A 24059-nucleotide genomic window follows, 5' to 3' on the forward strand; every position below is an offset into this window, starting at 1 on the left:
GTCGCACTCAAAGACTGCAGAATAAGGTGGGACCCCACGGAATTCGGAGGAGGTGTCTGAGTTTTAGCTGGATGTCGGCAGCGAAGAGGCAGCTGCAGGGATCAGGTGTGTGCGAGGGTCAGCGGCCTGCTGGGGAAAGGTGTCCCGCTCTGGGACCTCTCCGGGGAGCTGGGCGCTGACCGGGGCAGGCCAGGCGCCCGGGGCCCGCAGCGTCCAGGCCACAGGCTGGAAGCCGCAGGAGCCGCTCCGGCAGGTGCTGGCCTCTGACCCCTGAAGAGCCGGGGCCTCGCACCTCGCCCTGCCCACTGCACGTGCCGCCCGCTCGCCGCGCACCCGGCCTGCGCGGGGCTAAGGGGTTGCGGGGCGCCCAGCGGGGGCCGCCGGCGGCGGGCGGGCGCGCAAGCGCGCTGAGGCCTCGAGCCCCAAGGGGCGGGCGGGTGCGCGCGCTCCCCGCGCACGCGCGCACGGAGGGGGCCAGGGCGGCGGTGACGCTGCGGCTGCGGGCGGTGGGCGGCGGGCGGCGCGCGATCCCGTGTCCTGGGAGCAGAGCCCCAGCCCCCGCCGCCGCCATGTCGGGCCGGTCGGTCCGGGCCGAGACCCGCAGCCGCGCCAAGGACGACATCAAGAAGGTGATGGCGGCCATCGAGAAAGTGCGGAAATGGTGAGGGGCTGGGGCGGCGGCTCCTGGGGGGCCGGCCCCGGGGAGCGCCGAACTGGCGGGCGCTGGGGGAGGGGGCAAGCAGGAAGCGGGAGGTGGCTACTGCCCGCGTCGGCGTGAGGTCAGGGGGCGCGCCGGCTGCAACCAATGAGCGGGCGGCCCGGCTCGTGGGCCCGCCCACCTGGCCGCGCGTCTCCCGGGAGAGACTGCTGGCTTCCGGTCCGCGCTCGGTCCGTCGGGCCTTGCGCTCTGCGCGTCGCCCGGGAGGGGCTGCCGGCTTCCGGTCAGCGCTCGGTCTGCCGGGTCTTGCGCTCTGCGCGGCGGCAGGGTTCCCGCGCGGACCGGACGAACGCGCCCTCTCGCTTACCGGGGCGTTCTCGCCGCCGCCCGGCGTGCTCGGGCTTGTTTCTCAGCTGCCCCGTCACAAAGGCTCGCGAGCGCTGAGCGTCCAGTGTGACGGCCTGATGGCTTTCTGTGTTAACTCACTTAAGTTGGGTAAGAGCCCTCCGTAATTCTGCCTGCCGGCGGAAGCCAGCCTGGCCGCGGACATCGGGCCCCGTCCCCTCCCCTGACATCTTTCAGGTGTACCTCCCAGGTGTACGTTCCAGGTGTACCTCCCAGGCGTACCTCCCAGGTGCACGTTCCAGGTGCACCTCCCAGGTGTACGTTCCAGGTGCACTTCCCAGGTATCTCCCAGGCGCACGTTCCAGGTGTACCTCCCAGGCGTACCTCCCAGGTGCACGTTCCAGGTGCACCTCCCAGGCGTACCTCCCAGGTGCACGTTCCAGGTGCACCTCCCAGGCGTACCTCCCAGGTGCACGTTCCAGGTGTACCTCCCAGGCGTACCTCCGAGGTGTACTTTCCAGGTGCACCTCCGAGGCGTACGGTCCAGATGTACCGCTGGTACTTTCTCGTGCCCTGGGGGCTGCTGGTGGAGGGGCCTGGGCCTAGCCCTTGTTTGGAGACGGAATGAGCGCCTGTCTTGTAGCAGGAACTCGGGTGCGTTATCGCATTTAACACTCACGGGCGACTTTTTGATGCCTCCTTGAGCCCTTTCCTTCCCCTTTTCCCTATCAGAAGCCCCGATGGATGGGTCTTAGTTTCCTCCAGGAGGCCTTCTCCAGCCCGTCACCCCTCACCCTCCACCCTTTTGGGGACATCATTACTCAGGTCTGTATTCGTGTGTTTGTCTATTTCCCAACAAGAGAAAGCTTCTTATTTGGGACTCCGAAATTAAATGATTTTTCCTCTCTAAATCTAATTCTCCTAGGTTTTGGTTAAACGTAAGAATCGGTACACCTTTTTTTTCTCCTCGACATCTTTGTCCTCACCTGTCACCGAGGCCAGATTATCATCTTCACCTAGACATCGGCACCAGCGCCTCCGTCATCTCCCTGCTTCTACACTGGCCGCCTACCCAGTCCCTACTTCACATTGCAGTCGGAACGATTTCGTTTTTCTTATTTTCAGTTACCAGAGTGATCTTTTTAAAGTGAAAATGTTACCATAGCATCCCCTGGTTAGAAAATAACGCTTCAGTGGCCTCTTGTCTTCTTATCTCAGGATAAAGACCAAAGCAGATCTTTCCTGCCTTGCCTGTCTCGCTCAAACTGCCCTCTTTGCCAGGAGGCTGTTGTCGCACACTCCTGTTCTGCTGCCAGGCATCCTTCCTCCTCCCCTCTCTCCACCCCCTTCCTGGGTTAACTCCCAGAGCTTAGTTCAAAAGTTGGCTTCTCAGGGATACTTTTCAAAATTCTCAATCTAGGTCGGGTCTGCTTCATAGAACTTTACACAACCCTGAGAAATGCCTTATATTTGAGTATTTAATCTACAAAAATGGCAATTTTATATGTTTCAAATTAATGATTAAGTGGCTGATTTTGAAATAGTTGTTTAATGTCTGTTTCCAGCTGGAATGCAGACTCTGTGAGGGTAGGAACCTGTATCTCCTCTCTCGCTGCAACCCCAGGGCCTAATACAGGAATTTGTACGTTAAATATTTCTTGAACAAATGAGGAAATGGAGTGGCCTGTCTGGAACTAAACTCCAGTTTCTTGAATCTTTAGTTCATCCTTCTTTCTGTTACGTCACAGTCTGTCTCCATTTCTGTGATGTCATCATTTGCTGAAGAGCATTGGTTACTTTTTTTTGTGTGTGATCTCAAATTTGGACTTGAAACCTTCAGAGTTGTTTTACATCTGTCGCAAAGCAGCTTTCTGCGTCTGGCCCTCATTCCTGCTGACAGCAGGTACCTCATAGGGACACCAGTGGCTCTTAGAATAAACAAATTCATTCTGTGTCTGGCATACTTAGAGAAGTAACCTTTTGGAACAAAGGGTAGTCTCCCTTGTTTCTTCTGCGCACACACGTAAGCACATTGAAGGTGCTTCTGTGTGCCACTTCAGAACACTGGCATTTGATGTAATCAGGTTTAGCTAGAGTTGTGAGGCCTTAATAGTGATCTAGAGAGTGACCTTGGGCAAGAGTTTTATCCTTCCTAATGCCTTTTTTTTATCTTGTGAGTGTAGTGGTTAATCTCTGTTATTTTTTACTTCGTAAGGATATATTGTTTGCTGCCATCAAGTTGGTTCGAGCTCATGGTGACCCCATGCACAGTGGCATGAAATGTTGCTCGATCCTGCACCATCCTCACGATTGGTGGCAGATCAGACACTTGTGATCCATAGAGTTTTCACTGGCTAATTTTCAGAAGCAGATCACCAGACCTTTCTTCCTTGTCTTAGTCTGAAAGCTCTGTGGTAACCTGTTCAGTGTCATAACAGCACAAGCCTAGACCAGCCTGGAGACTTAGAGATGATCTCGAAAATTATCAGAACATTTTTTATTGATATTTGTTTAAATAGAATAGCTAACCTATAAGTTTATTTCTGTTGACTGTATTTTTAGTAGTAATAGAATGGTAGAGATTTGAAGATGCATCAATAGCCCGTGATCTTTATTGAAGTTATATTTTGGTAAATTGGCTAATAGTTCAAAAACACTGGAAAAATTATTATTATTTAATAAGGGTGTGCAAGAAGGGACCCAGGAGCAAAAAGCGAGCTGTGACTACAGGAGGGTTAGAGTTACTGCTTTCCGCATCCTACTTTATGGTTCGAGTCCGTGGGTGGCAAGGCCAGGCGGTTGGTTGGTGACGCAGAGCATCCCTTGGCTTCACTGAGGAGTATGTGCCGGATAAATGGCAGTCCGTACTCTCATACAGCCATTAGAGATAAAGAGCATGCGCATGGTAGATAATAAAGCACACCAAGTAAGTCACAGGCAAGTGAAAGAATACGGTGCAACGTGCAGCCTGGCGCTGTGCGTGTGGATGTGTGTCTTCCTCAGTCTGATACTTAATTCCTTCTCCAAAGCTGCCTCAGATGAACTTTCCAGCTTTTCAGGTACCTCCAGCATTAAACTCGATTACGTGCTGTTCTCCAAACACAACTTCAGGCTCTCCGCCTCTGCTTGTCTGTAGTCTACTCTCTTACCCTGGGATGTCACGTGCCTTTCCCCAGGTATGTGCCTGGGGGGAAAAATACTCATTTTTAAACCTTATATCAAAAGTTACTTCCTCTGCAAAATAAAACCTTAAAGCAGTCTTTCCCATGGCTTGGCCTTTACTTCCTCCAGGAGCCAGTGTAAGGCTCAGCTCTGATAGCAGCAAGCGTCCTGCCCTGCTACTGTGATTATTTTAAAATGAAGTCGTGCTTCACTTCACCCCAACTAGTTCCACAGGAATCATAGGAGTTATACATTCCACAGGCTGGCCTAGTCTGACTTGGTCTTTGAGCTTCTCAACTTCTTTGCCACCTTCATGTATTACAATAGTTTCCTTACCTTTTTCACTCTTTACGAGCTCCCAGGGTAACGGGTTTGGTATCTTATACATCCTTTATCTCTTGCAGGGCTTTGTATAATGGAGCTTTGTAAGTATCAGTGGCATCAAATTAGTTTTGGGGGAATAAAGGAGTGGAACCAGGTAAATACCTGGGTCTGAAAATGTGCTGTGCTCTGTTGTGTGGTCTACAAGGAAAAAGGCTTGGCGTGCTGTGTGTGAGGAAAGGGGGCAAGCAGAGGGTTCAGAGCCAAAGGCATTGATAGGGAAGTCTCTCTGGAAGGGGTTATTTTGTGCTGAAAGGCAAGGCATAATTTGATAGAGAGGTGTATAAGGCATTCCAGATCGTAGGGATGACCTGCTGAGACGTAGAAAAGCACAAATTATGAAAAAATCCATCTTATTGTTTCATCAGTTCTAAGAAATGTTTTTCTTTTAGGGAGAAAAAATGGGTGACTGTGGGTGACACTTCCCTCAGGATATTTAAGTGGGTTCCCGTGACGGACAGCAAGGAGGTAAGTGTGGAGGGAAGGCGAAACAAAAAGGTACCTGTTCTTTTTTATGTTTTTGATTGCCTCTTAGTTACAAAGGAATTCATTTCCCCAGCATTGAATGGAGGATACTTATTTCAAGGCAGCCTCTGTCATTGGTCCGTGCAAGGCCTCTCTTACTTTATTTCCCCCTCTGTTCTCCTTCCACTAACCCATTTCTCTTTTCCAGGTCTTGGCAAACTACAGCCCAGGCAAGCTCCCTGGGTTTATCAGTATAATTTTATTGGAACACTGCAATACCCATTGGTTTCCTTATTGTCTAGGCCTGCCCTTGAGTTACAGTGACAGTTGAGTAGTTGCCAGAGATCTAATGACCTGCAAAACCTGTCCGTTTAAGAGTCCCTGAGTGGCTCAAATGGTTAAGTGTGTGGTTCAAACCAGAAGCACCTTGGAAGACAGGCCTGGGGATACGCTTCTGAAAGGTAACATCCTTAGAAATCCTATAGAGCAGTTCTACCCTGCATCCATGGAGTCGGCATGAGTCAGAATTGACTTGATGGCCACTAATGGCAACAACAACAGGACTAGACAAAGATCTGAGCAAGTCCTGAGCCCACGGAGTTGAGTGTCTATCCCAGGGCTTGGCACACGGGAAACTGTCAATAAATGCTTTTTGAGTGAAAGGCTAGAGCAGTGGTCCTCAGAGCACGGTCTGCACTCCCCTCAGGGATCTGAGAAGTCCTCAGAGCACGGTCTGCACTCCCCTCAGGGATCTGAGAAGTCCTCAGACCAAGGCCTGCACTCCCCTCAGGGACCTGAGAGGTCCTCAGACCAAGGCCTGCACTCCCCTCAGGGACCTGAGAGGTCCTCAGACCAAGGCCTGCACTCCCCTCAGGGACCTGAGAGGTCCTCAGAGCACGGTCTGCACTCCCCTCAGGGATCTGAGAAGTCCTCAGAGCACGGTCTGCACTCCCCTCAGGGATCTGAGAAGTCCTCAGAGCAAGGCCTGCACTCCCCTCAGGGATCTGAGAAGTCCTCAGAGCAAGGCCTGCACTCCCCTCAGGGATCTGAGAGGTCCTCAGACCAAGGCCTGCACTCCCCTCAGGGACCTGAGAGGTCCTCAGGCCAAGGCCTGCACTCCCCTCAGGGACCTGAGAGGTCCTCAGGCCAAGGCCTGCACTCCCCTCAGGGATCTGAGAGCTCCTTAGAGCACAGCCTGCACCCCCCTCAGGGATCTGAGAGGTCAGGACCATTTTGAGAATATTATTTGCCTTTGGAGTTTGCACTGATGGTGAGCAAAACCGCTGGAGCCTTAGTGGGAATCAGGCAGCGGTTCCCAGCTGTACTAGACGTCAGTGACCCTTCACCACCACAAATATAAACAAAAACAAGCCATTGTGTAGTGGGATGGGTGTACAGCACCATGAACGTCGTTAACGTCACTGAATTGTGCAGGTAAAGAATGTTGAAATGGCCTATGTTTTGTTGCATATATACTTAACCACAACGAAAAAAGTAAAATAAAATAATAATTTTTATAAAAACCTAGTTCTTTAAGAAAAAGTTCACTGACCAGCCACTGGAGTGTATAATATATCTACATATATTCCTTTCTGATTCATCTCCTATGGGTTTATTTGGAAACTTGTGTATTCTTGAAAAATACATAATTGTTTCATTCTGTATTTTTAAAACATTTACATATGTATAAATAATACAGGTAGACCCCAACTTAGGATGGGGTTCTGTTCTGACAACTTCATCGTAAGTCAGTTCTGATGTAAGTTGAATACCTCATTTTTTTTTTAGTTCTCATTATTATTATTGCCTTTTGTTACCAGTATCTTTATAAATCATAACGTTGAACATTTGCAGGTGAACACCTGAGAATGATAACATCAGCCAATTACGTGCTGCAGTATTGTATGTAGGACATATTACTACCCAAAAAGTGGTCCTGAGTAAGTCGGGGACTCCCTGTATAGAGGGAAAGAGAGCGGCCGCTCATTGTATTCTGGACCTCATTCTGTTTCTTTGTTGAACCTTGTTTGTGAGAACTGTCCAGGTTTCTGTAAGTGTGGCTCTTGTTGTGTTCTCTTATGTGCAGTGACCGCATTTTATCTACACATTTCCTGGGTGATAAACACCCTGATTGTGTCCAGCTTTTCTAACTTCTTTTTTCCTATAGTCCTTAAAAATTTCAAATGCAAAACACATACATAAAACATAAATGAACAGTATAGTGAATAAGTATACAGCCAGTATCTTTGTAAAAACCACCCAGAACAAAAACCAGAGCGTTGCCAGTCCTCCAGAAGGCCTCCAGCCACCCTTCTAACTCACGCTCCCTCCACTAGAGGTGCTCACTCTCCGTCTGCTTTTCTTACCAGTTCTCTAGTTATTTGTAAATTATTTTAACTTTATATAAACGACATCTTGAAGTATTTGCTTTTATGTCTTGATTTTTTTTTTTGTTTTTTGGTTCCATCTTAAAATACATCCATGTCGTTCTTTGGAGCTGTTTGTACCTTTTCGTTGCTGTATGGAATTTCATTATTATGACCGTACCACAGTTTATCTCTCTGATTTCTCCCGTAGATGGACATGTGGGCTCTTCCCAGTTTGGGATAGTGGGAATAGTGCTTCTGTGAACATTCCTTCCTCAGTATCTGGGCGTGCGGACACCACCACAAACTGCACTATGAAAGGGCGTGGAGGGGGCAGACCCCACCTGTATCACTAACCGTGTGGCAAGGATCAGCATGAATCCAATTTCCAGCTGGAAGTGGATCCAGGCTTCACCTTCCCACGTTTCCATTCCTCATCGCCATCCACTTCTGTGGCAAAAACTTTCTCTCACCCTAACCACGCAGAGACGGGTCTCCACAAGTTAGGACTCTGTTCTTCCAGCCCCTGCCAAACAGGCAAATGCCAGCTTCTCCGCGGGTTCTCGCTGCCCCCAGTAGGCTCAGTTCGCTAAAGTGACAAACAGAACTACAGAGACTCTTACACTTACACTTACCCTTTTGTTACAACCAGAAAGGATGCAACTGAAGAGACATATCAGGCAAGGTCTGGGAGAAATCCTGGCTTGAGGTTTCCCTTGCCCCCCAGGGACGTGCTGCACCCTTTCCCCTGAGTGGATGTTCTCACCAGCCCTGGAAGCCCCAGAGGGAGAACTCTAAGGGCTGAGGTTCCCTAGTCATTAGGAACTCAGTGAATGTGCATGGTTTAATGGCTGCATGTGATTCACTCAATCACGCCCCTTCCCATCTCGATGCAAGCTCACTGGGTGCAGGGCCTGGGTGGCTTCTACTTGCTTGGCTGTTGTAAGGAAGACAAGAGGACCTTAATTGCTCCGGCTGTTTTCAGGAACCAGACACAAACAGCCAAATCCCGTTCTTTGTTCCACGCCTGCTCTACGTGTGCATGAGCTTTCCTAAAGCATATTCCTAGGTGTGGGATTGCAGGGTTTTAGGGTGTGGATTTTGGCCAATACTAGCTGATGCTAAACCGTTTTCCAAAGGAATTGAACCGGTTCGTGCTCCCACTGGACACATGAGAGTCTCATTGCTCCAAACCCTCACCATCACTTGGTCCTGTGAGACGAACGTGTAGTGATCCCTGATCGTGGTTTTACTTTGATGGCTAATTACGGAATTACTAATGAGACTGAGCACCTTTCAGTGTTTACCCGCTGTTTTAGGCTGGGTTCTCTGGAGGAGCAAAACTAGTGAAGCATATATACAAATACAGAGAGAGGTTTATTTCAGGGAAGTGGCTTATACGGTGGTGGAGGCTGGCAAGTCCCAAATCCTTGGATCAGATGGCAGGCAGGAGGCTTCTCCTGACGCATGTGGTAGCAGGGGCTGATGAACCCAAAAGGTGGCAGGCTACTGGCTCATGGGATTGCAGGACCTGGCGAATCCAGAATCTGCAGGTCGGGTGGCAAGCCTCTGGCTCACATTCCAAGGACCAGAGGTCAGAGGATGATAAGATGAATTACAGATCAGGAGAGAACGAGAACATCCGTGTATATTGGACACAGGCCACACCCCCAAAGAAGCCCCCCTTCCAACTGATGGGCTGCTCTCATCAGATCACAGAATGGAGGATGATGACATGATGTCTGCCAAACCACTGGGGATCACGGCCTAGCCAGGTTGACACATAACCTTAGCCATCACATTAGCCTTTTGAATTTCTTCTTTTAGGAAGTGTCTGTTTAAGTCTTTAGCTTATTTTTCTCTTTGGTTGTGGTCTTTTTCCTATGATTTGTAGGAACTTTCTGTGTTCTGGACACAAGTCCTTTACTGACTAAATGCTATCAATGCTTGTTCCATTCTGTGGCGTGTCTTTGCACTCTGTGGTGTCTTGAGTAAACAAATGAAAAAACCTATTGCCATCGAGTCAATTCTAACTCATACAGCGACCATATAGGACAGAGTAGAACTGCCCCTTAGGGCTTCCAAGGTTCTAATCTTTGTGGGAGCAGACCACAACATCTTTCTCCTGCAGTACAACTGGTGGGCTTGAACCACCGACCTTTTGGTTAGCAGCCGAACACTTAACCACTGTGTCACCAGGGCTCCTTTCAAACAGAAACCTATTACCCCTTAAGTAATAACTCTCCATTCCCCTCTCGCTTCGCCCCCGATAACCACGAATAAACGTGTGTGTGTGTGTGTGTGTGTGTGTGTGTGTGTGTGTGTGTGTATTAGGTGAAAACTTACAGAGCAAATTAGATTCCCATTCAATAGTTTGTACATAAGGTTTTTCATGGCCTTGGTTTCATTCCCCACAGTGTGTCAGCACTCTCCCCATTTCTGCCCTGGGTTCTCCGTTCCTTTTGTCCTGATTTTCTATCCGTTTCTGCCTTCTCATCTTTGTTTTTGAGCAAATACGGCCCTTTCGATTTGGTATAATTGATTGTCCTAAGAAACACATTCCTCTCACTGTTACTGTTTATTTTGTGGGCTTGTCTGTTGTTTGGATGGAACGTGGTCTCCGGGAATATCTTCATTTCCAGGTCAGAAGGGTGTCTTAGAGCCATAGTCTCGAGGGTTCCTCCAGTTTCTGTCAGACTAGTAAGTCTGATCTTTTTTGTGAATTTGATTTTTGTTCTACATTTTTCTCCTGCTCTGTCCGGGACCCTCAGTTGTGATCCCAGTCAGAGCAGTCAGCTGTGGTAGCCGGACCCCATCTAGTTCTGCTCTCGGGGTCGTGTAGGTTGTGGTTCATGTGGTCCAGTAGTCCTTTGGACTCATTGCTCCATTGGGTCTTTGGTTTTCTTCACTCTCCTTTGCTCCAGGAGACCAATAATTGTATCTTAGATGGCTGTTTGCAAGCTTTTGAATCCCCAGATGCTACTCTCCAGGGTACATGCAGAGCATTGTCTTTATAAATGTGTTGTGCCAGTTGACGTGGATGTCTCCCGAGTCTGTTTGTGGTCCTCAAGGTGTTTGTCATGTCTGAGAACACACAAGCTGCTGGCTCACATTCCAAGGACCAGAGGTCAGAGGATGATAAGATGAATTAAAGATCAGGAGAGAACAAGCACATCCATGTGTATTGTGTGCTCCATTGTATGAATATTTGAGGAGCACCTGCAGTCATGTGGAGCCCTGGTGACGTGGTGGTTAAGAGCTGCAACGGCTAACCAGAAGGTCAGCAGTTGCAATCCACCAGCCACTCCTTGGAAACCCTATGGGGCAGTTCTGCTCTGTCCTGTAGGGTTGCTGTGAGTCGGAATCGAGTCAACGGCAGCAGGTTTGGGCTTTTTTTTTTTTTTTTGGTCTTATAATCATGTATGTAGAAATATCTATCTGCCAGTGGGTGTGCTCCCTCACATCCTCCCGCTCCTCCTGGCATACCTGTCTACCCATGTATCTGGTCGTAAATGCTTGTTTGTTGATACCACTGTCGCAGGACTGCCTGTGCCGGGGCAGTCACCATAGTTGCGGTTTACTGGTGTTCTTCTCAGTGTCCTCTCTTGCCTGGGTCACATTGTGCTGACTTCTTTCATGTTGTGTATTGCCTTCGCTGATATTAACACGTGTGTTCTATCTACTTGGTCATTTTCCCTCCCTGCGCCTCCCATCCCTGGTAACCATCAAAGAAATTTTTTTTCTGTTTGTAGATCTATTGTTGTTACTTTATAATAGTGGTCTCAGACAATATTTGTTCTTTAGTGATTGTCTTCCTTCACTCAGCATAATTTTCTCTAAATTTATCCATGTTGTGAGATGTTTTGCAGATTCTTTATTATTCTTTATCCATCTGTTTTGCTGTTGTGAGTAGTGCTGCAGTGAACATGGGTGTGTGTATGTCTGTTTGTGTCATTGCTGGATCTTACGGTATTTCTGTTTCTAGCTTCTTAAGGAAGCGCCATACCATTTTCCACAGTGGCTGTACCACTTTTCATCCCCACCAGCAGTGTATAAGAGTTCTAGTGTCCCCACAAACTCACCAACATTTGTTATTTTCTGGTTTTTTGATTAATGCCAGTAATGACGGGGTAAGATTGTATCTTGTAGTTTTTTTTGATTTACATTTCTAATGACCAAGAGCATCGCTTCATGTGTCTGTTGGCTGCCTGAGTGTCTTCTTTGGTGAAGTATCTGTTCGTATCATTTGCCTGTTTTTTAAATGGATTGTTTGTCTTTTTATTGTTGAGGCGTTGAAGTTTTCTACAAATTTTAGAGAGTAGACCCTTGTTGGGTATGTCGTAGCCAAGAATTTTTCCCCAATCTGTAGGTTCTCTTTTTATTCTTCTGAAGAAGTCTTTTGTTGAGCATAAGTGTTTCATTTTTAAGAGGTCTCATTTACCTAGTTCATCTTCTGTGTGTGCATTTTTAGTTATCTTTGGTAACCTATTCATGCCATGTATTAGGGCCCCTAGCGTCATCCCTATTTTTTCCTCCATGATCTTTGTAGTTTTAGATTTTATATTTAGGTCTTTGATCAATGGATCAAAGTTAGTTTTTGTGTTTTGCTTGAAGTATGGGTCCTATTACATTTTTCTACGGATAAATATGCAGTTTTGCCAGCACTATTTGTTAAAGAGACTTTTCCTTCTCCATTTAATGGACTTTGGCCCTTCGTCAAAGATTAAGTGTTCATAGGTGGATAAGGTTACGTCTGAGTTCTCAATTCTTTTACTAATAACTTTTGTCTGTGCATTCGTGGGGCTGTAGTTTTGATGTGTATGTTTATGATGTATGGAAACCCTGGTGGCGTAGTGGTTAAGTGCTACGGCTGCTAACCAAAAGGTCAGCAGTTCGAGTCCGTCAGGCGCTCCTTGGAAACGCTATGGGGCAGTTCTGCTCCATTCTGTAGGGTCGCTATGAGTTGGAATCGACTCAATGGCACTGGGTTTGGTTTTTTTTGGTATGCTTATGACATAATTATATCACCATGCCTTGTGGTTGCTTTTGAGGCAGTTTGCAGGTGGCTGCCATCATAAAGAGGGTATGATGTCCCTCTTTATCCCTTAGGTCTAGCACTTTCTCACCTCAAATTTGATTTTGTCTCCTGTTACAATTTCTGCTTTCTTTTAATTCATATTTGACTGGTGTGTCTTGTTTTTGTCTGTACTTTCCCCCGTTTCGCATTTTCTGCTTGTTGAGTGTATTAAGATTAGGTTAAGCTGTGGGTGACAGCTAAACTCAGAATAGAAGTGATTTAAGATAGAAGTTTATTTCACTCTTTTTAGAAAAACAGAATATGTAGTCCAGGGCCAGTAGTTCTGCTCCAGGAGTGCCCAGGGACCTAGGTTCCTTTCCGCTTTCTCCTCCATTTTGTGACCGTGTTACAAGATGGAGCTCCAACCATCATGAATTCAGATTCCAGGCAGCAGGGTGAGGAAGGTGGAAGAATCGGCTGATGGTATTTCCATGGATTTAAGGAGCTTTCTAGAAGTTGCCTCAAGACACATGCACTTACTTTGAAGGTTCGGAATAGCTGGTGTCGTATCCGGCAGCTGGGAGCATGTGACCAGCTGAAAGTTCTGTGCGTGTGGATGAGGGTTTCTACTAAAGCACGCTGTCTTCTTTTCTCTCTTCACATCCCAGTGGGCAGGCAAATTTTTTTCTGGTGATTTGAAAGTTGTACGTTGTATTTATACATTGTATTTGTATTTTTCTATCTGCTATCTTAACTTAATAAGACGTGTAAACCTGTCGCCATCAAGTTGATTCCAACTCATAGCAATCCTGTAGGACAAAGGAGAACTGCCGCATGGGGTTACCAAGGCCGTCCGTCTTCACAGAAGCAGACGGCCACGTCTCTCTCCCAGGGAGTGGCTGGTGGGTTCAAACTGCCGACCTTTCAGTTAGCAGCCGAGAAGCAGACGGCCACCTCTCTCTCCCAGGGAGTGGCTGGTGGGTTCAAACTGCCGACCTTTCAGTTAGCAGCCGAGCACATAACCACTGTGCCACCAGGGCTCCTCTTACTAATTATTTTCCCCTATCAGTGTATAAAGGAGCCTGAGTGGTAGAGGCAGTTTGCAGGTGGCTGCCATCCCAAAGGTTGGCAGTTTGAACCCACCCAGCAGCTCCGTAGAAGTAAGGTCTGGCGAACTGCTTCCGTAAAGATTACAGCCAAGAAAACCCTGTGGATCAGTTCTTCTCTCACACACGGGGTGGCCGTGAGCTGGAGGCTGCCTGGACCTCAGCTAACAGCAACAATAATCAGCGTATGAAGCTTATTAAGTTCTGGGTTTTCCCTCTGAGCATGATGAGATCCCTAACCGACTTGATATACCTCAGGTTTCTACCCTCCCCTCCCCTGTCCCGAGTTCTGACTGGATATTTCAGTTCAGAATTTGTACAGCTGTTTCTTGTGTCAGTGATTGCTTATGTAAACAAAGTAAATATTTAATGATTTACTAATCGTTTGCACCTATTTCCTACTGTTTTCTCCTGGACTCATTTTTCTTGCTAGAATATATCCTTCAAGAGTTATATCAAAGAGGGATTTCGTGGGGGAAATTTTATGAAAATATCTTTTCATTCCTGAAAATACTTTTGTTTTACTTTCATGTTCAATTGATAATGTTACCTGTATATAGAATTACAGGTTCTGAATTGTTTTCTCTCAGCACTTTGAAGCTGGTACTCAATTGTTAGGCTTTCCGTTTTGCTGTTTGGAAATCTGTCAGCCTGATTCTTGGCTCTTTGAGGTGTTCTGCTTTTATTCCTCTGGAAGTGTTTAGAATTTCTTCTCTGCCTTGGATCTCCTAGCACTTCTGTTGGGATGTATTACAATGCTTATATCTAGCTTCTTTCTTTTTAACTTTTCCCTTGTTTGTTCCAGCTCTTTATCCGTTCCTGATCCATTCTGAGAAAGTTTCTCAACCCACTTTTTTGGCCAAGTATCTTTTCTCTAGTTGTATCTATTTCTGCGATTAAACTTATTTACCTAATTTTTAACAATTATATTTTTCATACCAAATTTCTTCAATTAGTTCTTCAAAACAACTTTCCAATGTTATCTTTTATCTTTCTGAGGAGATTTTAAATTCTTCTGTTCTTACTCCTCTGGTGTAGGGGTATTCTGTTTGTTGTTTTTCGTGGTGCTTGTTTTCCTCCAACATCTGGTTAGGCTTTTTTGTACACTCACCTTTTATTCCCCTGGGGTCTTAGCTGCCTTGGCCAGTGATATGTAAGCCTAAACCTTATTTTGCTCTCCTGGTATGAGAATTTAGAGAATGAAGGGGGGGAAATGTACCTCAGGGTTTAACCTTTCCCTTTTCCCTCTCCCATCTGCTCCTGCTTCCCAGGGAACTTCCTTCCCAATACCCGTCCCCCAGGCAGCAGCCATCCTTTATCCTTCCTTGTTATTGCCAAGCCCAGGGAGCTGGGAAGTGGGAGGTGAGGGGGCGCTCTGGAAGTACCCTTTATTCCTCACCCTACCCTGGCTCCACTGATGCCGTTACCCATAGGGGCCAAAGGTCAGGCGGTTAAATCTCTTGGCGTATATGTAGGGGAGGGACACTTGTAGGACCCCCCCACCGCCGATCTCTGACACGTAAGCTCCTGCCCTTTCCTGTTAAATAATCTCCCTCTCTAGGGCTCGGCTGCCTTCTTCCCTCCCAAGAAGCTTCTCAAAGTGTTGGTGTCGGCTGCTGAACTGGACCCTGAGGTCCATCCGTCTGTCTACTCTCCAGCGGTCCTTGATAGTGTGCCGTCCTCTGAGGTACTAGTGTAGACCTGTTAGGTCAGGAAACATGGAAAGTGATGATCAAACTGGTTAATAAAAGATGGAAAGGACACAGAGATACGGGACATAGCTGGTGAGTGATGCGAGTTGGGGGCGTGTGTGTATGTATGTACACACACATAGTGTATACACACCTCAGAGCCTACAGAATATTTATGTGTGTACACATACACAGTGTATACACACCTCAGAGCCTTCAGAATATTTATGTGTGTACATATACATAGTGTATACGCACCTCAGAGCCTTCAGAATATTTGTGTGTACGTATACATAGTGTATACACACCTCAGAGCCTTCAGAATATTTATGCCTTTGATCCAGAAGCTTTATCTCTAGGAATTACCCTTACAAGATGATCGGGTTATGTCCAAGGTGTTTCTGCGGTGGCGTATTACAGGTAGTCCCCAAGTCAGACGGGCTTCTGTTCTAAGTCAGTCCTGATGTAAGTCGAATACCTTATTATTTTTTTGTTTTGTTTTCATTATTATTGCCTTTTAGTATCTTTATAAATCCAATTTTGTCTTTGGGGTTAGAAACATTACGTATAAACTCACAGATATATTTTAATACGTACATACAAAAAAATACACAAATCGTAAAAAATTTACTCCAGAAAGGGCTACATGAACCAGAGACTACATCATCCTGAGACCAGAAAAACTAGATGGTGCCCAGCTACAACCGATGGCCGCCCTGACAGGGAACACAACAGAGAACCCCTGAGGGAGCAGGAGAGTAGTGGGATACAGACCCCAAATTCTCATAAAAAGACCGGACTTAATGGTCTGACTGAGACTAGAAGGACCCCGGTGGTCATGGCCCCCAGACCTTCTGTTGGGCCAGGAGAGGAACCATTCCCAAAGCCAACTCTTCAGACAGGGATTGGACTGGACAATGGGTTGGAGAGGGATGCTGGTGAGGAGTGAGCGTCTTGGATCAGGTGGACACTTGAGACAATGTTGGCATCTCCTCCCTGGAGGGGAGATGAGAGGGTGGAGGGGGGTAGAAGCTGATGAAATGGACACGAAAAGAGAGAGTGGAGGGAGAGAGTGGGCTGTCTCTCATTAGAGGGAGAGTAATTGGGAGTGTGTAGCAAGGTGTATATGGGTTTTTGTGTGAGAGACTGACTGGAGTTGTAAACTTTCACTTAAAGCACAATAAAAATTATTAAAAAAAAAAAAATTTTACTCCAACAATGAAGAAGAATTGGACGAGGTTGGCGTTCTGTCAGTTGTGGTAATAACTCCACTTGTGGAAGACTCTGGGTCACGTGGATTATCCCTGGGAATGGGGTTGGTGTTTCTAGTCAGAAAATTAATGAGAGTTGTCTGTGTGTTCCTTTTCTTTTTTTCGTCATATATTTCGTGGTAACATCTCACCGCTTCCCGAATTTGCCTATCGACTTTAGTAAAACGATCACTGTTTGGGTCCATGTTTTCAAGCAAGGGAGGCCCCTGATTTAGTTTAGAAAACTAAATCTGCACAGCTGTGTTTTGAATAGTAAATCATAAAATTGAACATCTGAGAATAATAATAACAAATCACGCTCTACAACATTGTACACAGTACGTATTAGTAACAGTAGATGTACAAAAAAAAAGCTTGTAACTGCGGTTCGTTGTAACTCAGATATGTATTAAGTTGGGGACTACCTGTATAGTATTGTTTGTAATTTTTAAAAATTGCAGTCAGACTGAAGACCCTGTTACAAATTCATTAGTAGGTTATCATGTACCTCTACCTGGCAAAGCTTTGTAACTGTTACAAAAGATGTTGTAGGAGATTGTCCAATAACATGGGAAAATGTTTATAATATGGTGAATGGGGAGATGGGAAGCAGGTTATAACACTGTATTGTGATCCGTCTTTATGCACACACACGTATATAAATTGCCTCTGATTGTGCAGGTGGTTTTCTTTTTCTCTCTTTTCAAGATTGTCTATAATGAATTCATATTTTATGTGAACATAGAATCATGAAAATAAAGATAAATGAGCAATCAGAACAAAGGTAATGTTAAAGCCAAATTTGACATGGGTGGTTTGAAACTAGTACACAGGTGAGGTCCAGTGGATTCAAGAAAAATGATATGTTTGTCGTCTTGGAATGTAGTTTTGCAAATTTATTTGAAAGAAATAATCCAGATAAAAGTGAAAGTTGAGCATTGTGGCATTATTCTTAGTAGCAATAAATAACCGTAATTCTAAATAAGGTAAAGCCCAATGTCTGATAGTTGAGAAGCGATTAAGTGAATTATGGTGTATGGAACATCGTACCAGAAAAACCAAGCTCATTGCTGTTGAGTTGATTCTGACTCACAGCGACCTACAGGACAGAGTAGAACTGCCTCATAGGGTTTCCAAGGCTGTAATCTTAATGGAAGCAAATTGCCACATCTTTCTCCCACAGAGCAGCTGGTGGGTTCAAACTGCTGACCTTTCGCTTTGCAGCTGAACACTTCAACCATTGCACCACCAGGGTTCCCCTGGAATATTTCACAGCCATTAAAAGTCACTTTTATGTAGCATCCATAGTAAAATGGTAAAATATTTGCAATTACATTAAAATTATGTCTGCATATAAAAAATAAGGAAGGCCACCCATAAATACGTACAGTTGATTTATTGCAGAGATAGGATTGAGAGTTATTAACCATAACTAAAATGTATCACTAGTGAATGTATCTACAATAAATAGATTCACATAAAAAATACAAGTAGGTGAACTTGAGATTAGCTAGATTTAAACTTCTGGCTTTTGGATGTTGTTGTTTGCGTTGCTTGCATTGATTATTTCCTTAGCCCTGGCATGTTTGTGGCAAACCAGTGCTTACCTTCCCACTATGATCCCCGTGTGTGTGTAACCTACATCCCGCTTAAAAGAAATGACGTAGTAAGTGAGGGCAGACGTTTGGGGGCGACCCTTTGAGCCTGTGGAGCTAGTTGTCTGATCAGGAGTAGGGCGGGCGGGGGCCCCTTGTGCTGTTGCCGTCTGCATTACATAGACAGTGACTCCTGCCTTTGTCCCATCAGAGGTCTGTTCTTCTTTCTTTTGTTTTTCTTGCTACGCTCCTAAAACAGGAATCTTCTTCAAATGAATATTTTGTGTTTCTCGCTCATCCATGTAGGGAAGTGTCAGATAGAGCATTTTGATCAGGGCAGAAAGCAGAAGAGTGTCACAGGGAGCTCCAGTCGAGGTGCGTAGATCTGCCTCTCACTTCAGGTCATGAGAGGAGCCCTGGCAGGGTTCCCGTTGCACACAGAGACACTGAGACGTGGAGGGAAGCAGCTTGCCCAGGAGTCTGTTTTTCCTTGCATCCTGGGTTCTCGGCTCACTTTCATTACTGCTTGTTCAGTCCTAACGCAGACTCGGTGGTCTCTCAGGCAGCACCGTTCTCCCTTTCTGTGAGTCTCCCCTGCTTGGCTCTGTCATATTCCTCTTTTTTTCCTTTTCTAGAAAGAAAAGTCAAAATCGAACAGTTCAGCAGCCCGGGAACCTAATGGCTTTCCCTCTGATGCCTCAGCCAATTCCTCTCTCCTTCTTGAATTCCAGGGTGAGTTGGATCCATACCATCCTTGCAGAAAAATGGAAACTTAGACAAACGCATTCATGATAAGAGTCCTGTGCATCATCTCAGTGTCCACTGTTCAGTGGTATTTTGCTGGGCACTCTGCCTCATGTCTTTCCATGTAAACCTCACAGTGATCCTACAAGGTAGATGAGAGGATCTTCACTTTCCTGTTAAGGAAATATGGAGCCTCAGAGAGGTGAAGTATCTAAAGTCACATAACCAGCAAGTGACAGACCCACATAAAGTCCTGGATTCTCGGGGTCAAGAGTGCTTTTCTTTAGATTGTATGTTTTCCGACAGGGCCCAGAACAGGCCACCCAGAGCCAGGGCAGCTGCTGTCCACAGTCGGCAGAAATGCTACCTCCTCCCCCAGCCTTCAGGAAACGCGCAGCCTGTGCCCGCGCTGCACGTGCAGGGCCGCCTCGCACGCCTGCAGGGAAGTTACTGCTCGCAGGCGCTTGGATTCCAGGCCTGTTTTTGTCTTTCTGTCACCCTGTGGTGGAAACCGGGCTGTCACTATTGTTCCTCTTTAAGGAAACTGATGCTCGAAGAAGAAGAGTCTTTGCCTAAAGCTCAGAAGGGCCAGAGCTTCATTTATAACAAAATGCTGCTTCCGTTTTGGTGCTTCTCTGCGAGAGTAACGACTGAAGAGGGCTCGTGGCGTTCTCTTTGGAGTTAGACTGGTTGCTACCCCAGCATGCAGTTCTGCCCACCCCATTCCTCTCCCAGCCTCACCAGGGTCAGCGTAGTTCAGGAATGGGAATACAAGGGAAGGGTTCCCTTTGGTAATGTGTGTTGTGTCAGATGACCGTAAAGCCCTGGGAGAAGTAGGAGGCTCTGTTTCCTCAGTCTGGTCACCATCTCATGCTTTTCATTCAGTAAACATTTAATGAACACCTACTGTGTGCCAGGTACTGTGTGTTACACTGGGGATTCAAGGACAAATAAGCCACGGAGCCTGCCTTCCCAGCATGTAACAGAAGGAAACAGGTGTATAAAATAATAATGCAGGTGTACAGGGGATATAGTGGGAACATAAAAGTGAGGTGGCCGTGTCCACCCAAGGGAACCAGGGAGGCAGGGCTGCATGGAGGAAGTGAAGCTCGAGCTGAATGATGGAATGTGTAGGGGCTTTTGATGAAAACTGGAGAGTCATACCAGCAGAAGGAGCAGATGGGCAAAGGCACCTTTTTACTGGGTGAGGGTCCGGATTGATGGAGTCAAGGGTGCGTGTGGAAGGATGGCAGGCAGTGAGGCTGGAAATCAGGATGGGCTTTGTCGGGTTGTGACAGAGCCCTGAGAAGCACTGGCGTTTGAAATGTGTTCTTCAGGCAGCAGGGAGAGCTCGCTCTGACAGTGGTGTGAAGTACAGTTTGGGGCACTGGGAGCCAGCGGGGGGATCAGTTCCGTGGCTGTTGCAGTAGGCCAGGCACCTAATTTAGGTGGTTACTTTAAACCTTCAGACAGAGCTTTCCTGTTGGGGCACCCCGGTGGAGCCTGGGCAGCAGAGGCCCTGAGCTGACCACCTCCGGCCACCACCAGCCTCCTTCAGATACCCAAGAGAGCCAGACAAATTGTGTCGTTCTCTGCACGCCTTGTGACGTGAGACAGTTTGGGAAGTACTGACCTGAGGCCCAGGTACACCCTGTTTTTCCGTTGGGCAGTGAGGAAATACCAGATCCATGATGTAACTGGTAGACCAGAAAGAAGGGATGAATAAGCATATCCTGACCTTCCTGAAGTATAAATATTCCAAAGACTTAAAGATTCTTGATGAATCTGATGTTTAGAATATGTTGTGAAACAGAAAATGTTTAATCAGCTTGGGCCCTACTGGTGATTCGCAGCACATACTGGCTCTCTGAGTGTCAGCCTCTCAAGGTGTGTCTCCACAGTGACCATGGATCTGCTCGTGTCCAGGCTACCTGAGGAGATGCCAGGCCCTACTCTGAGGAGAATAACCACCTTTGTTGCGTTTGGTTTTCAGATGAAAACAGCAACCAGAGTTCTGTGTCTGACGTCTGTCAGCTCAAGGTGGACAGCAGCACCAACTCAAGCCCCAGCCCCCAGCAGAGTGAGTCCCTGAGCCCAGCACACACGTCCGACTTCCGCACGGATGACTCCCAGCCCCCCACTTTGGGGCAGGAGATCCTTGAGGGTGAGTCTTGGTGACACAGGATGAGCATTCTGGAGGGGCCTTGCTTCTTGCTGTTGCCGTTTCTCCTCTTTAGAGTAAGATCTTAGAGAGTGTGCCTCAGAGCCTCTCGTTAGCAGCCTGGGGTACTCTAGGGACTGAGTGTATTTTACCCTTTCACAGAATGAAGGAAGTAAACAAACCAGTTGGTATTGAGTGCCAGGCTCTGTGTAAGGCACTTTTCATGTTTGATGTCTGGTTGTTGTCCCCATTTTACAGATGGGAAGATAGGGACTCGGAAGCATTAAATTGTTCATACAAGGTGACATAGCATAGTGGAACTGGATGTCACTTTAAGAGCCCTGGTGGCACAGTGGTTAAGCGCTCATGTACTAACCAACAGGTTGGTGGTACGAACCCACCACCTGCTCTGTGGGAGAAAGATGTAGTGGTCTGCTACAGCCTTGGAAACCCTGTGGGGAAGTTCTGCTCTGTCCTGTAGGGCTGCCGTGAGTCAGGATCGACTCGACGGCGGGAACAGATAACTTGAGAGTTCATGCTCTTTGCATTATACCCTGCGGATGTCTGGTTGTAACGCACACAAAGATGTGCGTATGTCTTAGATTTCGTTATCTGTCACCTACTGACAGTAAGGCTACAAAATAGAACTTGTTCCCTTATAGATAGTGCTAATAATAGTCTTTATCGGGTGCTTACTGTTTGTCAGACATTGAATCCTCGTAGCAGCTCCAGCACTGAGCAGCTGGGTTAGAATCGTGGTGTTTGGGCTGGAGCTGCTTCGTAGGCTCTTGATGTTGCAGCACAGACCACGCCCCAGCCCAGTGTCACGGCCTCTGTGACCGGCCACATGGACTCACTCCCACGAGGAGTGTGGCTCACCAATGAGACTCTGCCCCAGCCAGGCCCCGGACATTTCCCTCACTCCTTTCAGATGTTCCGTTCCCAGGCCGGTGTTCTTCCCTCTTCACCAGACCGCTTCTTCGTAACTCTCAGAAAAGCCCCCCAGGCTGAGGCAGAGCTTCCACAGGCGTCCGTCTCAGGGAACCCTGTAGTTAACACTGCACTCGCTGCGTTTTCAGAGCCCTCCCTGCCCGCCTCAGAAGTTGCCGACGAACCTCCCACCCTCACGAAGGAAGAACCAGTTCCACTGGAGACACAGGTCAGGAGGCACCTGGGTTTTTCTAGTTTCTGAGGAAAAAGAACAGACTCTGTGAATGTAAAATTGGATTGACAGCACTGAGTGTACCCTAGTGGGGTGGGGAGGTGCCCAGGGGAACTGGTGTCTCTAGGTTGTAAGGGGAAGAAGTTTGGTTTCTGTGAGAAGGGACAGGGTGGGCTTCAGGGTTGTAACCGGGGTGGGTGGGGTTCTGGCTCAGAGGAATGGACCTGTAATTCCATGCTCTGGCTGCTCCTAGGTTGCTGAGGAAGAGGAAGACTCAGGTGCCCCGCCCCTGAAGCGCGTCTGTGTGGACCAGCCTGCGGTGCCGCGGACAGCATCAGAAAGCTAGCACCCTCGGTGGCCTCGCCTCCTGGCCCCCGCCTCTATTTATTGCATTCTGGTTCTGGCCGTGCTGTGTTGCTGGGATAAGGGCAGGCACTGGGGACTGGAGCCTGCACAGACGAGCCCTCTGTACTGGAAAGCGACGTAGGACTTGAGGCCGTAGCGTCATCTTCCTTCCCTGGCGCCTGTGTCTGCCTGCTCCTGACAAGAGCAACACTCATGTCCTTTTTGTGCCCAGAGTAGGCTGGAGCATCAGCCAGCTCGAGGTTCACCTGTCACCTCCAGAACCTCTGGACCGAGCCACTGTCGCTTCTAGAGAGGAGGACGTGGAAGGCACCCTCTAGTGAAGACAGTGCCTTGCATTACTTGAACTTGAATGGAGACTCGATTTCTGCACTTCCCTGTAGTACTAGGGGCCCTACCCTGCAGACTGCTGTTGGAGAAGGACTCGGGTAGACAGGAGGGGAGGGAAGGGCCTCACCAGATGGGGGCAGAAAGCTCATGTAGGTTTCTTGCCGGTGACTGAAGTCGTCCCACTCTGAGGGGCTCTCTAGCTGCTGACAGCCCTCTGTCCCCGGCTGTGACTCTTCTCCCCAGAACACACACGCACTTTCCCTTTGTCACCTGTACTTTGCATTCCCGTGGCTGCTGCCTCTGCCATGGCCACAGCTGCCCCAGCAAGGGTTTGAGGTTCTGACAACAGTACCCATCCCCCACAGTACTCCTTCAGCTGAGACTTTCTAGAAAGTTCCCTTTTCTTTGAAATCTGCATGTTTAATTGAACTTTGTGATTTTTATTTTTTGTTTCAAAAAAAGTTTAAGAAAATGGAAATGGGTAACAGTGAGTGAAGACATATTTTAGCACTGCATAGAATATTTTTAAAATTAAATGATTTGAAATATGTTTTGTTGGTGTCTGAATACTTCATTCCTAAAGGCTGCAGGGGCACGACTGCTCCTGGGGTCCCTGTGGGCCACAGAGTGCGCTTTCTGGCAAGAATGATTTGAAGACTCCCTTTGAAGGTGTCACGTAGTTCAAGTTATATTTCTGTCCCTGTGAACACAAAATGCAACCAATGGCTGTGTCTTTCACAGCCCCAGGTCCTTTTTTTTACTTTACTTTTTTATTGTGGTAAAATACACGGAAGAGTTACCGTTTTCAAGTGTACAGTTCAGTGGTATTAAGTACATTGAGGATGTTGTGTGAGCATCAGCACTGTCCAGTCCCACAGCTTCTTGTCACCCCACAGGGAAACCCTGCGTCCATTACAGTCACTCCCTACGTGCACGCCCCCCCCGCCCCCCCCCCCCCCGCCGCGGCCCAGGCCCCTGGCGACCCCTGAACTGCTTTCTGGCCATGAGTTGCTTTTTGTTCCTGAGTTCTAAGTAAAATAATAGAGTCACGGTTGAAGAGAATTCTACATTCTATGTGGTCAGAAATTTCATTTCAGTATTAAATATTCCCCAAAGTGATTCCTCTTACGTCTCACAGGAGAGCTGGAGGCTCCAGGTGTCATAGATGAGACTAGACTCCCAAGTCCTGCGACCCTGCTGGGTCATCCCTAGTCTGCTTTTTCTTAAAGACCTAACGTATACTAGCAAGATGTCAAATGAATG

General features: G+C 47.4%; 1 protein-coding gene and 1 long non-coding RNA gene across 2 annotated transcripts; one reads left to right on the forward strand and one right to left on the reverse strand.

Annotated features, from left to right (window-relative positions):
- The first annotated feature begins 484 nt into the window (after positions 1 to 484).
- Positions 485 to 23327, forward strand: BCL7B (BAF chromatin remodeling complex subunit BCL7B). The gene is made up of 6 exons (XM_049903689.1): positions 485 to 661; positions 4939 to 5014; positions 18672 to 18768; positions 20774 to 20944; positions 22021 to 22100; positions 22357 to 23327. Exons 1-6 carry the CDS (start codon positions 570 to 572, stop codon positions 22447 to 22449), a joined length of 609 nt encoding a protein of 202 aa, XP_049759646.1. The 5' UTR covers positions 485 to 569; the 3' UTR covers positions 22450 to 23327.
- On the reverse strand, positions 1032 to 1514 carry LOC126086888 (uncharacterized). Its single transcript, XR_007519618.1, has 3 exons — positions 1440 to 1514; positions 1286 to 1387; positions 1032 to 1246 (listed from the first exon to the last, which is right to left on the reverse strand). It is a non-coding gene; the product is annotated as an uncharacterized LOC126086888 (long non-coding RNA).
- Positions 23328 to 24059: the final 732 nt, after the last annotated feature.

Source organism: Elephas maximus, chromosome 12, assembly GCF_024166365.1.
Source record: "Elephas maximus indicus isolate mEleMax1 chromosome 12, mEleMax1 primary haplotype, whole genome shotgun sequence".
Classification (NCBI taxonomy): Eukaryota; Metazoa; Chordata; class Mammalia; order Proboscidea; family Elephantidae; genus Elephas; species Elephas maximus.

Coding starts and splice junctions, on each gene's coding strand:
- BCL7B (XM_049903689.1), top strand. CDS start 570: ATGTCGGGCCGGTCGGTCCGGGCCGAGACCCGCAGCCGCGCCAAGGAC. Junction 662..4,938: donor ATCGAGAAAGTGCGGAAATG/GTGAGGGGCTGG, acceptor TTTTTCTTTTAG/GGAGAAAAAATGGGTGACTG. Junction 22,101..22,356: donor CAGTTCCACTGGAGACACAG/GTCAGGAGGCAC, acceptor GGCTGCTCCTAG/GTTGCTGAGGAAGAGGAAGA.